Source organism: Xenopus laevis, chromosome 5S, assembly GCF_017654675.1.
Source record: "Xenopus laevis strain J_2021 chromosome 5S, Xenopus_laevis_v10.1, whole genome shotgun sequence".
NCBI classification, from domain to species: Eukaryota; Metazoa; Chordata; class Amphibia; order Anura; family Pipidae; genus Xenopus; species Xenopus laevis.
In genome coordinates this window covers 77,700,724-77,715,348 of record NC_054380.1, presented here as the reverse complement: position 1 = coordinate 77,715,348, position 14,625 = coordinate 77,700,724, and the positions used below count along the sequence as shown (strand labels likewise).

At 36.6% G+C, this 14,625-nt stretch overlaps 1 protein-coding gene across 4 annotated transcripts in view; it reads left to right on the top strand.

Moving 5' to 3' along the window:
• senp6.S (SUMO specific peptidase 6 S homeolog) overlaps positions 1–13,863 on the top strand; it is a 46,109-nt gene extending 32,246 nt beyond the window's left edge. For 2 of the 4 annotated variants that reach the window (XM_041563995.1, XM_018264385.2), the window contains 11 exons: positions 92–318; positions 1,445–1,548; positions 2,785–2,901; positions 3,209–3,328; positions 4,099–4,191; positions 5,257–5,654; positions 7,346–7,446; positions 8,123–8,211; positions 10,650–10,718; positions 10,807–10,957; positions 13,334–13,863. In XM_041563995.1, the coding sequence (XP_041419929.1) occupies positions 92–318; positions 1,445–1,548; positions 2,785–2,901; positions 3,209–3,328; positions 4,099–4,191; positions 5,257–5,654; positions 7,346–7,446; positions 8,123–8,211; positions 10,650–10,718; positions 10,807–10,957; positions 13,334–13,543 (1,679 nt within the window). In that variant the 3' untranslated portion in view covers positions 13,544–13,863. 4 annotated transcript variants of the gene reach the window in all.
• The last annotated feature ends 762 nt before the right edge of the window (positions 13,864–14,625 follow it).

Here is a 14,625-nt window from a genome sequence, read left to right as displayed (position 1 = left end):
TTCATTAAAACCGCATATAAAAAAGCCTGTCACAAATGATTTTTTTCCAGCTGCTGTTCCTGTATTTTTTACCTATTTTTTTTGTTCGTAGATCTGGAAGAACAGTTCATCGTTTTAATCTTTGAAAATGCTCCAGATATGAAAGCAATTGTAGGGTTCGAAACAATTCTGTACAATATAGGTATAAAAAATGGTATCAAAAACTTTTTTATCAAAATTCCCTTTGAAGATGCCAATGGCAGACTTGTTGCTTTTACAAAAAACAGCGAAGACATTCCAGTGATGGGTTCAACACAGAAGGAAAACATAGAAAAAAATGTAATTACTTTTTATATTCATTCTGAAATGTGTATGCCTTTTACTAAATCTTTGAATTATGGTTAGAGGAGTTTTCATTCTGTTTAATAGTGGAAGTGAAATTTCTCTTGGGTTTTCCTGTAAATTGCAAGTACGGAGTGTGAGATCTATTATCAGAAATGCTTGGGACTGGGATTTCAGGATTACAGATCTCTCCATAATGTGGAGGACCATACCTTAAGACTAAAAAAAAAACCATTTAAACATTAAAACAACTATAAAACTTAGTCATTTAGTGTACACAGGGGCATTTTATTACAGAAAAAAGCATCAATCAAATATGAAAAAAACTGTTGTTTAATAGAACACAAGGAGAAATTGCATTGGTGTATTTCTTAGCTTTTTGGATAGTAAGTTTTTGGAGGCTAGATCCCATAACTTTACAAGTCTTCAAAATAGTGCAGAAATTAGGAAAAACTGAAAAAACAGCTTTTAAAGGGAAAGTTAACTTTTGGGAGCACTTTTCTCACAAGTCCCTATTGCCAGTAATAGTAAAAAACAAAAACCTTCTTTATATTTTCTAATAAAAACTCTTACCCAACATTAGGGTTATGATAGCTTATGAATTGGCCCAAAGCAGTATAGACTTTATAACACCTAACCTCCACTATCTTAAACTGCCTATATATTCTTGGGAGTACCTGGAAGAAAGCCCTTAAAGTGACACTGACACTTTCCTATAAAAATAATAGGAACGTGGAAGTATAAAGTAAATGCTGGACAAGGAATCATTTTGCTCAAAGCCGCCCCCAGCCCCCACAACTTGTGTGCTGCCGACTTGCTCACACAGCTAACTGATTTTCCGGGTTGCTTCAGTGATGCTGGGCTGGGAGTGAAGCGATCCTTCCATAGGCTGAATTCCTGTTTTAATTCGTAACTGCCTATGGAAATATTGCGCCGCCCCCAGCCCAGCATCACTGAAATGGCTCAGAAGGACTTTTAGCTGTTTCGGAAGGTCGGGTGAACACCGGTTTGCACGGGCTGATTCCTTGTGCATCATTTACTTTATACTAACACGTTCCTATGATGGTACTGTATTCTAAATACAGGAGATTTAAATTATTGATATAAAATCTCATCTGTACAGGCTGCAACAGAAACAAGGATGAAATTAAGAAACTCTTCTCAGCTTCAGATTTTTGGGGATGATGAGGGAGACACCCACACAGTGTTTGTAGGGCCAGTAGAAAAGTAAGTAATTACTTGGCGGTTTTATTATTTATAATGTAGATTTCTAGTGTGATAATCTATTTATTTTAACTGTAATCTTCTTATTTATTTTAACTTGGCAGTCATTACATTTAATGGCAGTGGCACACAGTGTGTGTTTGTGTTTTTAAGGTGCCTCCAACTTTTAAATAATGCAGGTTAAACCAAATTATCCCTCATTTGCCTCTATAGAAATCTGACAGTATGGTGATGCCTGTAGAAGCTCTTCTTTTTACCATTTATCATATGGCAGCTTATGTTGTCTCTGATATGAGAGAGTGTGTATGCCCCCTGAAATGGCTAAGTTTACATCCTACATTGTCTCAACACAAATGATACCTGCTGCCTTGGTCAAGTTAACATTTTTGCTTTGGCATGCTTTTCTTAAATGTAAGATAGCTTTCACTTATACTAATACTTACACTTACACTAATAGGCCATATTAATTGCATCTGCTTCCCCTCAGTAGGCAGCAATTTATGCAGGCTTATTTCATTGAATATTTATAAATAGAAGCTCAGCACTATTATGAATAGTTAAAAATAAAAACTGGGTAAATAGGCTGTGCAAAATAAAAAACTCACTGAACAGTTATGACCCATGTGGCTCCCTTATAGTCACTGACTAACTCAGAGTTAGAGAGCTGAAAAGCAGGTTGTATTCTGGCTATTATATTAGAAATCCAGTCACTCCAGGCTTTATACATTATATTTTTAGCTAACTGACTATATTCGAAACATTTTTTATTATTACATTTATTTATCTATTTACACCGTTTTTATTTTTTCACTGAACTGTTCCGTTAAGGCAGTTGTCTTATATTTCAGTGAATATCGACCATTGTATTTTTTGGGGGGGTTCATTTTAGTGATGCACCGTATTCACTATTTTGGATTCGGCCAAACCCCTGAATCCTTCGCTAACGATTCGGCTGAATACTCCACTGAATCCTAATTTGCATATGCTAATTAGGGGTGGGAAGGGGAAAACACTTTTTACTTCCTTGTTTTGTGACCAAAAAGTCAAGTGATTTCCTCCCGCCCCTAATTTGCATATGCAATTTAGGATTTGGATTTGGTTGAGCTGGGCAGAAGGATTCATTCGAATCCTGCTGAAAAAGGCAGAATCCCGAACTGAATTCTGGATTCGGTGCATCCCTAGTTAATTTAAATTGTTTTACCATGTAATAAGTTTTTCTGTTACTTTGTTTAATTTCAGGCTGATTGTTTATCCACCTCCTCCTGCTAAAGGTGGGATCTCTGTGACTAATGAAGATCTCCATTGTCTTAATGAAGGGGAGTTTTTAAATGATGTAATAATTGATTTCTATTTAAAGTAAGTTTATTATGCCTCATTCAGATATATACAGAAATGTTTTTTATTACAATTGTTTGCATATTCTGTAAAAGAAAAAAAATGTTTATTATAGCTCTGTGTAGCTGTAGCGGGGTCTCTGATTTCTGCATATATGTTATGCGCCTAGCTCTGGTACCAGTACATGTATATTAATCGGCATGTATAATGCTTTAATTGCCATTTGTGTTGGCAGTGAGCACATGGTTGGAATAAAAGAAATACCTGGAACCATGATGTAGACTCATGAGCAGACGAGAGCTGATTTTTTGTTAAAACTTTTTTGCAGGTATTTGGTTCTTGAAAAGCTGAGAAAAGATGCAGACAGAATACATATTTTTAGTTCTTTCTTCTATAAAAGACTTAATCAGAGAGAAAGAAGGAACCTCCAAGATACTGCAAACTTAACGTAAGTACAGATATATAAAGAGAGATGGTATGACAAAGTTGTAAACCTCTAAATTAGTCCACTTCAGGTATAGGATCTATTATCCAGAATGATTGGGGTCTGTTATTTTCAGGATAAGGGCCCTTTCTGTAATTTGGGTTTACATACCTTAAGCCATCTAAAAAACTTTTAAACATTAAATAAACCCAATAGTACTGTTTTGCTACTAATACGGATTCATGCAGCTTAGCTACTATCAAGTACAGGTATGGGACCTGTTATCCAGAATGCTCGGGACCTGGGGTTTTCCAGATAACAGATCTTTCTGTAATTGGGGTCTTCATGCCTTAAGTCTACTAGAAATTAATTTAAACATTAAACTAACCCAATAGGCTGGTTTTTCTTCCAATAAGGATTAATTATATCTTAGTTGGGATCAAGTACAAGCTACTGTTTTATTATTACAGAGAAAAAGGAAATCATTTTTAAAAATTTGGATTATTTGGATAAAATGGAGTCTATGGGAGACGGCCATTCTGTAATTCGGAGCTTTCTGGATATCGGGTTTCCGGATAAGGGATCCTATACCTGTACAAGTTAGTGCTTTATTGTACAAAATCAGTTTTCAGTTCATTAGAATTATTTGCTTTAAATGAACTCTATGGGAAATGGAATTCCCTTTATTTTGCCTTAGACCCTGGGAAATCAAACCCCATTTTATTAATACTACAGCAAGAATATTTACATAATAAATCATAGACCATGGGATATAAAATATGTTTTTGTTCCAGATTACAGCAAAGAAGACACGGAAGAGTAAAAACATGGACTCGACATGTTGATATTTTTCAAAAGGATTTCATATTTGTTCCGCTTAACGAAGCGTATGTAAAATCTTAAAATGTAAATCACACATTACTTGCGTTGCTACACTCCATACACCTTTCTAACCTTGTAAGACTTGATTGGGTTGAGCATCAGACTGATTCCCTGGGGCAGTTGCACAGTTGTTTGTCCAAGGACGTCACCTACTCTGATATTTACAAACCAATGTTTTGGTTATAACTGGTGCTTTTTTGCCTTCATTTTCAACCTTTTCTATTCTGGAATAGTATCTGGTATTGAACGTTCAATATGTCTCATTACTTAAGTATTTTTAAATGGAACAGGAATATTAAGCTGCAGCAGAGACATTATTTTTACATATATATATATATATATATATATATATATATAACTTAACCCCCTTAATAAGAAAATCCTTCCTACTACCCTAGGTAATCCCCCCTCGATGATCCCCCCCCCATAGTTTGTTACCCCTGAAACTGACCCTAAGAGTTTGCTCATGTATCGATGCGCAGCAGAGCTCTTGGGCACCATCTTACGGATCTCCGGTCTTCTTCTGTAAGTGAGCGTAAAGTTGGCATATGGGCAGTTGGAGCATTCATCTGGTTTGTAACTTCACATGCTCCAAAAGTGCCCGCAATAGCTGAAGAGAAGGACCCAAAGAAGACTGGAGATCCAGAAGGTGGAGCCCATAAGCTCCGCTGCGCTTACTTTGCACCGATACGTGAGCAAACTCGCGTATAACTATGGGGGGGGGAGAGCAGGGAGGGGGGACTACCTAGGGTAGTAGATTTTCTTATTGGGGGGTTTATTTCTCCTTTAACAAACTGGTATTATTGGGCTGACCCAGTGTATTCCGTGCTGCCTTTCATTAAGTATTTTATTTGACCTGTATACATCTGAACCTGGGTCTGTGAGGAGCACTGATCTTCCCAAATTTTTGTTTTGAATGAGGTCCCTATTAAACCTGCTGAATATGTAATGGGATGTCCTTCGTATTGAAACATAAATGAAAAAACATATTTGACCTCGTTACAACATTGAACGGCAGTCTTGTTGATTTGTACAGCATTTAAGAACCCATTTTGTTTTTTAACTTGCAGTGCTCATTGGTTTTTGGCTGTCATTTGTTTCCCTGGATTAGAAAAGCCAGAGCATTACCCAAATCCTTACTATCAAGGAGTTTCTTCCACGGCTACAGTAGGAGAAGGAGATAACACCAGTGCTTCTCTTCCTCAGAATGCTTCAGAGACTACTTTACAAGGTGTTTCTTCCAATTCACCACTAAAGAAAACACTCGGCAAAAACACTGGGACAGATGCTATTGATACACTGGGACCTAAACGTAATCACAGCTTAACACGGCACCGATCAAGAAAAAGTGATCAAGGGCTTCAAGAAGAAGATGTTTCTATGAAACCTGTATTTTCAGACTCTGAAACAAGCAATAATGATATAAACGGAGCAACAAATGAGTGTAAAACACCAGTAAAACCGAGAGGTAAGCTGAATGAATGATCTTTACTGCTAGTGGGCATTGTTTATTTATATAGTGACAGCATATTTCACAGCACTGTTAGAAAGATTATACAGCATTCTCTGTCCCAGTGCTGGTTACAATCTATTGTCTCCTAGTGTGAAACTAAATGGGCTGTGCAAAAAATGTAATCTATAAACATTGGACAGATGTCTAAGAAGCAAACTAATGGAACCGTTCTGCCCCGTGTGGCCCTCCTTCTAGTCCAGTGATCCCCAACCAGTAGCTCGTGAGCAACATGTTGCTCCCCAACCCCTTGGATGCTGCTCTCAGTGGCCTCAGAGCAGGTGCTTATTTTTGAATTCCAGGCTTGGAGGCAAATTTTGGTTGCATAAAAAACAGGTGTTCTACCAAACAGAGGCTCCTGTAGGCTGCCAGTCCACATAGGGGCTACCAATAGTCAATCACAACCCTTACTTGGCACTAACTAGGAACATTTTTCATGCTTGTGTTGCTCCCCAATTCTTTTTACATCTGAATGTTGCTCAAGGGTGGAAAAAGGTTGGGGATCCCTGTTCTAGTCCCTGACTGACTAGCAGCTTTTGAGCTGTGTGCCGTTAATTTAAAGGGGAACCATCTCTAAAATGAAAATGTAATACAGGTATGGGATCTGTTATCTGGAAACCTGTTATCCAGAAAGCTCCGAATTACAGAATGTCTGTCTCCCATAGACTCCATTATAATCAAATAATCCATATTTTAAAAATGTATTTCAAATGTATTTAAAAATTCTTTTTCTCTGTAATAATAAAACAGTACCTTGTACTTGATTCCAAGTAAGATATAATTAATCCTTATGGGAAGCAAAGCCAGCCTGTTGGGGTTATTTAATGTTTACATGATTTTCTAGGAGACTTATGACTCCTAGATGACTCCTTATGACTCTATGAAAATCCAAATTACAGAAAGATCCGTTATCCGGACAACCCCAGGTCCAGAGCATTCTGGATAACAGGTCCCATACCTGTATTTGCTTCAGCATACTGAAATAAGCAATGTTTTAAATACAATCAAATAAATATTCTGTACCGTTTCTGAAATAATCAAGTTTATCTTCATATATATTCCTCTCTCTTCATTCTGTCTTTATTCAGGAGTTGGGTGTCAGATGAATGATCCAATATATCTTATAGGGGGTCTCCTTTTGCCTAGAAGATGTATTATAGCTGACTCTTCAAATAATCAGAAATCCTGTCTCTCTACATGCAGAATTTGTGCAAAAGGCAGTTATTTTGTTTGATTCCAGTACAAACAAAATCAGTTATTTGAGTGAGCTCTAATTCCACCGCTAGGAAAGGGAGCCCCCCTTTTGGGGGATCATTCATCTGACACCCAACTGCTGCATGAGTACAGAATAAAGAGAAACAGATGCTGAGAGAGGAATAATGAATATAAACTTGATTATTTCAGAAACAATGCAGAATTTTCAATTCATTTTATTTAGTAAAATGTACTGTTTACTCCAGTATGAGGAAGCTTATATTACATTTGTGATATTTCCCCTTTAAGGCTAATGGCATGCTGGCATATTGAGCATTTTTTTCAAGTTTTCTAATTTAGTCTTGTTTACTAGTCTGAAATTGAATACTATAGATATTTTCAGTCACCAGATTATCAGCATGTTTTATTTTTCATGTCTTTTTTTATACTTTAAGATGGTTTGCACAGAATTCAGATAAGCTATACAGAAACAACAGATGATACTAAGAAATCTGAAGATGAATTCATAGATTTCTCTGATGATCAGGATAATATGGTGAGCAGCGTTGTGTCAATCAACAGATAGCATTTTCTGAAAGTGTGCTATAAGCTTTATACAAAAACATCTTTGCATCTTGAATTATTGTCATGCATTATTGAATGTATAACCTTGGGTGAACCGGCACGGGGGGATGTTTAATATTTTTTCCAGGGTAAGGGTCAAGCAGGCCCGGACTGGCAATCTGTGGGTTCTGGTAGATGCCAGAGGGGCTGCTGTAAGGTCCCATAGACAGTCACTATTTAGTGGGCTGGTGGAGGACTATATGGGCCTCTAGGTACTTGAAATGCCAGGGCCAAATTTGACTCCCAGTCCAGACCTGGGGTCAAGTACAACCTGTATGTTCTGCTCCAGTTTCAACTTTTTACAGTTTATTACAATACTAAACCGACATTAGTGTAACACATGAGGTTATTAATGTGAGACATTGGTCTATTTTGGGGATTCCTGTTGTTTTCTGGGAAAAGCGACTCAAAAGTTTAATGGATTTTGCTTTTGTCTCTGTACCCTAAAAAAACTGTCCAAATCATAATGCCATGTTTGCAGTTATCCATACAGCAGTATTATGTAAGAGGACTAATGCACAGGTTAAAGGCAAGGGACACAATACTTACAAATGTCTGTGATGTATCCTTCTATAAATAAGCGCTGTCTTTACTTTCTCACCCCACAGGATGAATGCAGTGATGATGCAAGCCTTACAGATGAAAATTATACGTCAGAGGCTGGAAAATGGCATCTGAAACAATTCTTTTGCAAGCAGTAAGTTTTCAATTTGTAGAAAAGAAAAGTGGCGTGTGGATCTTTCTACTGATTTGCATCCATTTTTGATCCAGTACCCTAATGAGGCAATTCTGATTGTGGACACAGCTTTTGCAGTGATCCAATGTAATCACAGGAAAATGTGAAAGAAGGCAATTTCCTTATACTAATCTGGATCACTGCAGGCAATATGTTTAATTGGTGGGATCACAATGCAAGCCATTTTTGCTTCATAATGATACCGAAAAGAGCCATTCCATACTAACTAGTTATGAGAAGCTGTGTCTGGGGGACCGGACAGACATCCTTCATGTTAGGTATCATTTTAATCACCCACCTATAAAACACATTGTGCCAATATTAAGCTGGTAACTGGGAAGTACTAATGCCATATCCCAGAAACTAGCCTGTAAACCCTACTATTTGATGCCTTAGTCGTATTAGATAGGATAGTATTAATGAGAAAGTAAGTCTCCGCATTAGAATAAAAGGGATACAATTCCCCTTTTATGGAGCACATATTCACGGACCCAATTCCATTGGAAATGTGTGCCCAGTTTTCAGCTAGTCACAGGGGAACAAAGGCATTTTCTTCCTGTTAACATAAAATAAAACACTCCGAAAACCCTATATAACTGTATATTGTATGTGTGTTTATTTTGTAATATCTTCTCTTTTTGAACATGCACTCTTCTTGAATATTGAATATAAAAATTAATGTTTGTCCTTGTTGCTCTAAAATGACCCATAGCTTGAAAGAAGCTCTGTAACAGGCTTTACATTAACCCTATGCATGCTATAAGGAATGATTTGTTTAGAAAGTGTGTTTAAATATAAATAAGCACTTTTACTGCTTGGTGAATGTGTAGAAGCGAATCATTTTACGGCTATGAAAGTGTTGTTGAGGCATGACATTTGACATTTTTTTCAATTCGACTGAGAAGTTATTTAAGAAAAAATTAGAACAGCTAATATTCGATCGAATGGTTCCGACCCGAAAATTTGAATCGTATTTGATTCATATGAATAGAATTTTTCTCAGAAAAGAAAACTCGAATGTCAGGAAGGCTATTAACTTCTCCAAATGGCTCAACGGACCTCTGCCATTGGCTTGTACATGAACTGGGCAGGTTTTAGGAATTAGGACTGTTTCCATGGTTGAGGTGTGAAAACTCACAATCTAATTTACATTCAAATAGGGGGATTAAAGTTAGAATGTGTGAATTTTGCAAACGTATATGGCTGTGAGGTGAATGGGATACCTGCAGGTGTAGTTTTTTCCTATGCTGTTATTGTTACAATTGGTAAGGTGATCATGTTGTACAGTAAAATACTCTAGAGATATCTGGTAAACATGTGGGACAAACGGAAGGTTTTCATCCAGATAGTCTGTAAGGTCACTAATATAGTATGCATGCAATGTATGCACTCTGTATATGTTTTAAAAAAACAAAAAAAACTTAATTTTAAAAGTAAGTTTTTCCTCTGATGCAATCAGTATCAGTCGAATTGTAGTGTTGAGATTTTCTCCACTGCCTCAAGGATGCTACTGGCTATAGAATTACATTGGAGGTGATTGATATGCAAGGACTGAGCCTAAAATGAAAAGGACACTGAGAACGTCTAACCACTTGGAATACTCCTTTTAAAAATCCTCCATAATTGAGTGAGAATGCTGACTGATAATCTTCTTAAGTTCTATACTGAATTTGTTATCTGAGAGAATATGGTATAAATCCGAGGTGCCTGTATAGTTAGGGTTTATTTCCAACTATCCTTAAGTTAATTGATCAAAAAGAAAAGTGTTTTATTTTCTCATTTATTCAAACCTTGACGTGTTTAGTAGTATTTGCATTGAAACACTACTTGGTCTTGGACTTTTATATGTGACTGTGTAATAGTGCATGTGTTCATTATTCATACATTGTAATGCAATTGTGAAGGTTTCAGCATGGTGTGTGGTAAGGATGCACCGAATCCACTATTTTGGATTTGGCCAAATACCGAACTGAATATGAATCCTAATTTGCATATGCAAATGTAGGGGTGGGAAGGGGAAAATATTTTTTACTTTCTTGTTTTGTGACAAAAAGTCATGTGATTTTCCTCCCCATCCCTAATTTGCATACGCAAATTAGGACACGGTTTGGCCGGGCAGAAGGATTCTGCCGAATCCGAATCCTGCTGAAAAAGGCCAAATCCCGAACCGAATCCTGGATTCATTGCATCATTAGTGTATAGTATAGTTTAGATATAAAATGAATGACTTCTCCTTCACTTGGCTGAATATTCTGTGTTTCCTCTTCAGTATACAAAATATTCCTTATATTTCGGTAAATATGTACTTGAAGATACTACTTGTTTTGTGTCTAAACCAGATACCACTGGCATTAATACTGCTGGTTTCAGTGATGGAGCTGCTTATTCTCTGTTTGCAGGCCATGTATTCTTCTAATGGATTCTCTGAGAGGTCCTTCTCGTTCCACAGTGGTCAAAACACTACGAGAGTAAGTGAATATTTTGTGATAATCTTTCCTACAATTAGACTTCTTATAGATGTGTTGTATTGTGTCATATTTTTGTCTTTTTTTTCAGGTATCTTGAGGTGGAATGGGAAGTCCGAAAAGGAAGTAAAAGAAGTTTTTCCAAAGATGTCATGAAAGGTTCTAGTACCAGAGTGCCTCAACAAAACAACTTCAGTGATTGTGGTGTTTATATTTTGCAGTATGTGGAAAGCTTTTTTGAGGTGTGTTTTCTTGGCATTTTTAATTATGTAGTTTAACATCTTGATATTCTTTTGATGAGCTAAATGGTTTATGTAACTATTCTGCCCTCCGTTGAGGCCAAATGTCCCTGAGAAGGTAGAATGCTTACTTGCCTTTACAAAGCAAAAAACTTTCATATCAAAGGAATTGTTCAGTATTAAAATAAAAACTGGGTAAACAGGCTGTGCAAAAAACAACCAATGTTTCTAATATAGTTGGTTAGTCAAAAATGTAACCTTTAAAGGCTGAAGTGACTGGATGTCTAACATAATAGCCAGAACACTACTCTATTGGTTTCCACCGATTGGTTACCAGGCAGTAACCAATCAGTGACTTGAGGGGGGGCGCATGGGTCATAACTGTTTTGCTTTTGACTCTGAGCTGCATGCTATGTATCAATTGCAAACTCACTGAACAGTTATGTCCCATGTGCCCCCCCCCCTCTTGAAATCACTGACTAACTCAGAGTTAGAGAGCTGCAAAGCAGGAAGTAGTGTTCTGGCTATTATGTAAGACATCCAGTCTCTAAAGCCTTTATACATTACATTTTTGGCTAACCAACTATATTGGAAACTTTTTTTATTTTAAACATCCTATCTATTTACCCAGTTTTTATTTTTACACTGAACTTTAAATTATCCATCACCGTTGTATTACTACACATTGGTATTTACCAGGCATTGGCTGTACGTTTGATCTAATTCCATAATCCATATAATGTCTTTCTCTTAAAAAGGCCATACACAGATACAATCATAATATATGCTTGATAGATATCAGTGGGTAGACAATCCCAAAATCCCATATACAGGTTCTCTAATACTCATCAGCCATCATGCTATTTTTTGACTGCTGTGTAGCCATGGGGGCAGCCATTCAAACACATTAGATAACCGATAAATTCTGAATAATCCCATTGTATACAAAATCTTATCTGTTATTTGCTGTGTATCCTGTGCCTTGTCTCCTTTTTCAGTTTTGAAGGGCTGCACCCATGGCTACACAGCAGCTTGTTTATATAAACCATAGTAGAGTTTTTGAATCAAACACACCAGTTTTGCCAGTGCAGGGCAACTCTGCATTATATTTTAATTACTTTAAAACACTTTCATTTTTTTGGTGTTACTGGTCCTTTAAAGGACATGTAAACCCCCTCCATAAAAATGTAATCAGTGAACAGCCCCGTTGAAATATTTAGATAACTGGCACTCTGGTTATTAAAAGGTTAACATTAAGGCTGCAGCATCCCCTTAATCACTTAGAAATGTTTCTCCTCCTCTAACCTATTCTGCCCCCTCCCTCTGGAATTTTGTTTGACTCTTGATTTATGAGTATGCTCAGTTCTTCTCAGTTTAGATTACGTTGAGCATGTTGTTTTTTAAGCACCCCAAAATACACACAAACACCCCTACCAAGGTGTGGAAGGTGCACCATAAGACATGTCCTCAAGCCTAGATTGGCAAATAAACCATGACCAAACTGCAAAAATGGTTTTATATCCGCAGACAACAGCTATAGCCGCACTCGAAGGGCTTCATTTAAAGAAAAATATTGAACTGATCCAACGTATCCTCAATGTTTGTCCTCTGACTGAGACCTTTATCAGGAGAACAAACCACTATAAATATAGAAATACTGCATGTACATTGGTTTAATGTACATGCACTGTTACCCGAATGCTTGGCACCTGGGATATTGCAGATAATGGATCTTTCCATAATTTGGATCTTCATACCTTAAGTCTACTAGTAAATCATTTAAACATAAAATAAACCCAAAAGGTGTGTTCTGATTCCAGTAAGGATTAATTATATCTTAGCTGGGAGTCCGAGTACGAGTTACTGTTTTTCATCAATAATTTTTTATTGCATTTTAAAACATACAGTATTCATGCCAACTGAAATATTAAGAGATGTCCTGAAACACGTACAAAGCATATTATTTTACATATAATGCTCTAACGTTATCATAATAAATTTACTTAAACATAGATCCTAAAAGAAAATAAAAACAAAATAAAATAAATATGTCTTTGCATACACAACACCAATGAGTCAGAAACTCCTAAAACGAGACCCACAAGGTGAAAACATATGTTTCAAGAGTTACTGTTTTATTACAGAGAAATTTTTTAAAAAATTTGGATTATTTGAGTAAAATTGAGTCGGCCCTACCGTAAATTCAGAGCTTTCTGGATAATGGGTTTCCAGATAACGGATCCCATATAACGTTTGTTTCAGTGGCAATTAAATTGTATTTTCCCCTTTCTCTTTTTGTATTATTCTCTAGCTTGAACATTTTTCGTTGTGCTTTAGATAACCTGTTTCACTATTATTTCATGCATATTTTTATTTTAGAACCCTATTCAGAGTTTTGACCTGCCTATGAATTTAATGGATTGGTTCCCTCAACAAAGAATGAAAACAAAGCGGGAAGAAATCCGCAACCTTATCCTTACTCTGCAGGGACTCCAAAGCAAAGAGAAGAAAGGGAACAAGGAGCCTAGCACAATGCAGCATGCTGCACAGGAGAAACCAGAGCCGTGTATCAGCAGTGGCTCAGACTGAGGCTTCGGGTTGTCAAATACACCTTAGTGATGAGGAAACTAAATGGACTGCCTTGTGCAGATTGAGGTGCCTACTCTAATGCACTGCTTACAAATCCTGTGAGTGTGAATTTAAAAACAATCGCTTCCCAGTGCATTAAGATGTATGAAGTGAAACAGGTCTGTACATATAGTAATGAGGCCATTTTTTCCAGTATTTATAATTCTTTATTTCTCCTTCACCCCCCTATTGTTAGCAACAATTTATGTATTTTCCCAATACTTAACGAACGGCTTCAAGAACTATAAATAAAATAAAAAGAAACTATTTATAGGATCACACCTCAATGTGTATTATTGTTTTTGGTATGATTGCTTATGGTGTGATGTTTTATTTGTTGCCCGAATGCCAGCATTCAACTGTTATATGATATGTTTTTTTTTTTTTTTTTTAATTATTCTCTTTATATCGTGAAAGGAATATGTACAAGTGGAATTCAAATGAATGCAGTGGGTCTCTAAGAATGCATTATCATAGTTCATAAAAACTGGTTTCATTAATTTAATATCCCATCTATCCTAACACAGCAGTTTTACCACTGCAGGGCGAAACGGCATTATATTTGTATTACTTTAAAACACATTGTTTTTGGTGTTACTGTTCCTTTACCAGTAAGCTCTGCTTTGATTGCTCTCTCTCAGTTCCTACTATGAATTGGTTTAAGTTTCTACACCTGGAGCGGAGGTGTTTTTACAGAGATCGAGATCTCAGGCAGACCCTAACCCAGTCAGTTTCACGTTTTTCAGAATTCCTGTAAGATGCAATATACAGACAGATCACTATTTATCCCTTTTTATGTTTCTGACTTCCCATAAGGGCTATACCAGTGTCATTAGTAACCTAACATTTGTATCCACCTAATTGTAGCCATAGATACTTTAAGCCATACTTCTATTTTAGTCATATATTCCCTGTCAATGATGGATGTGCAGAATGTGACTCTCTGCCATTGTTGGACTACAGAACCCACCATCCTACATATATTTCTAGAAGAACTTTTAATTAAAGGAGAAGGAAAGTCTCTAAACAACATTCCCTAAAAA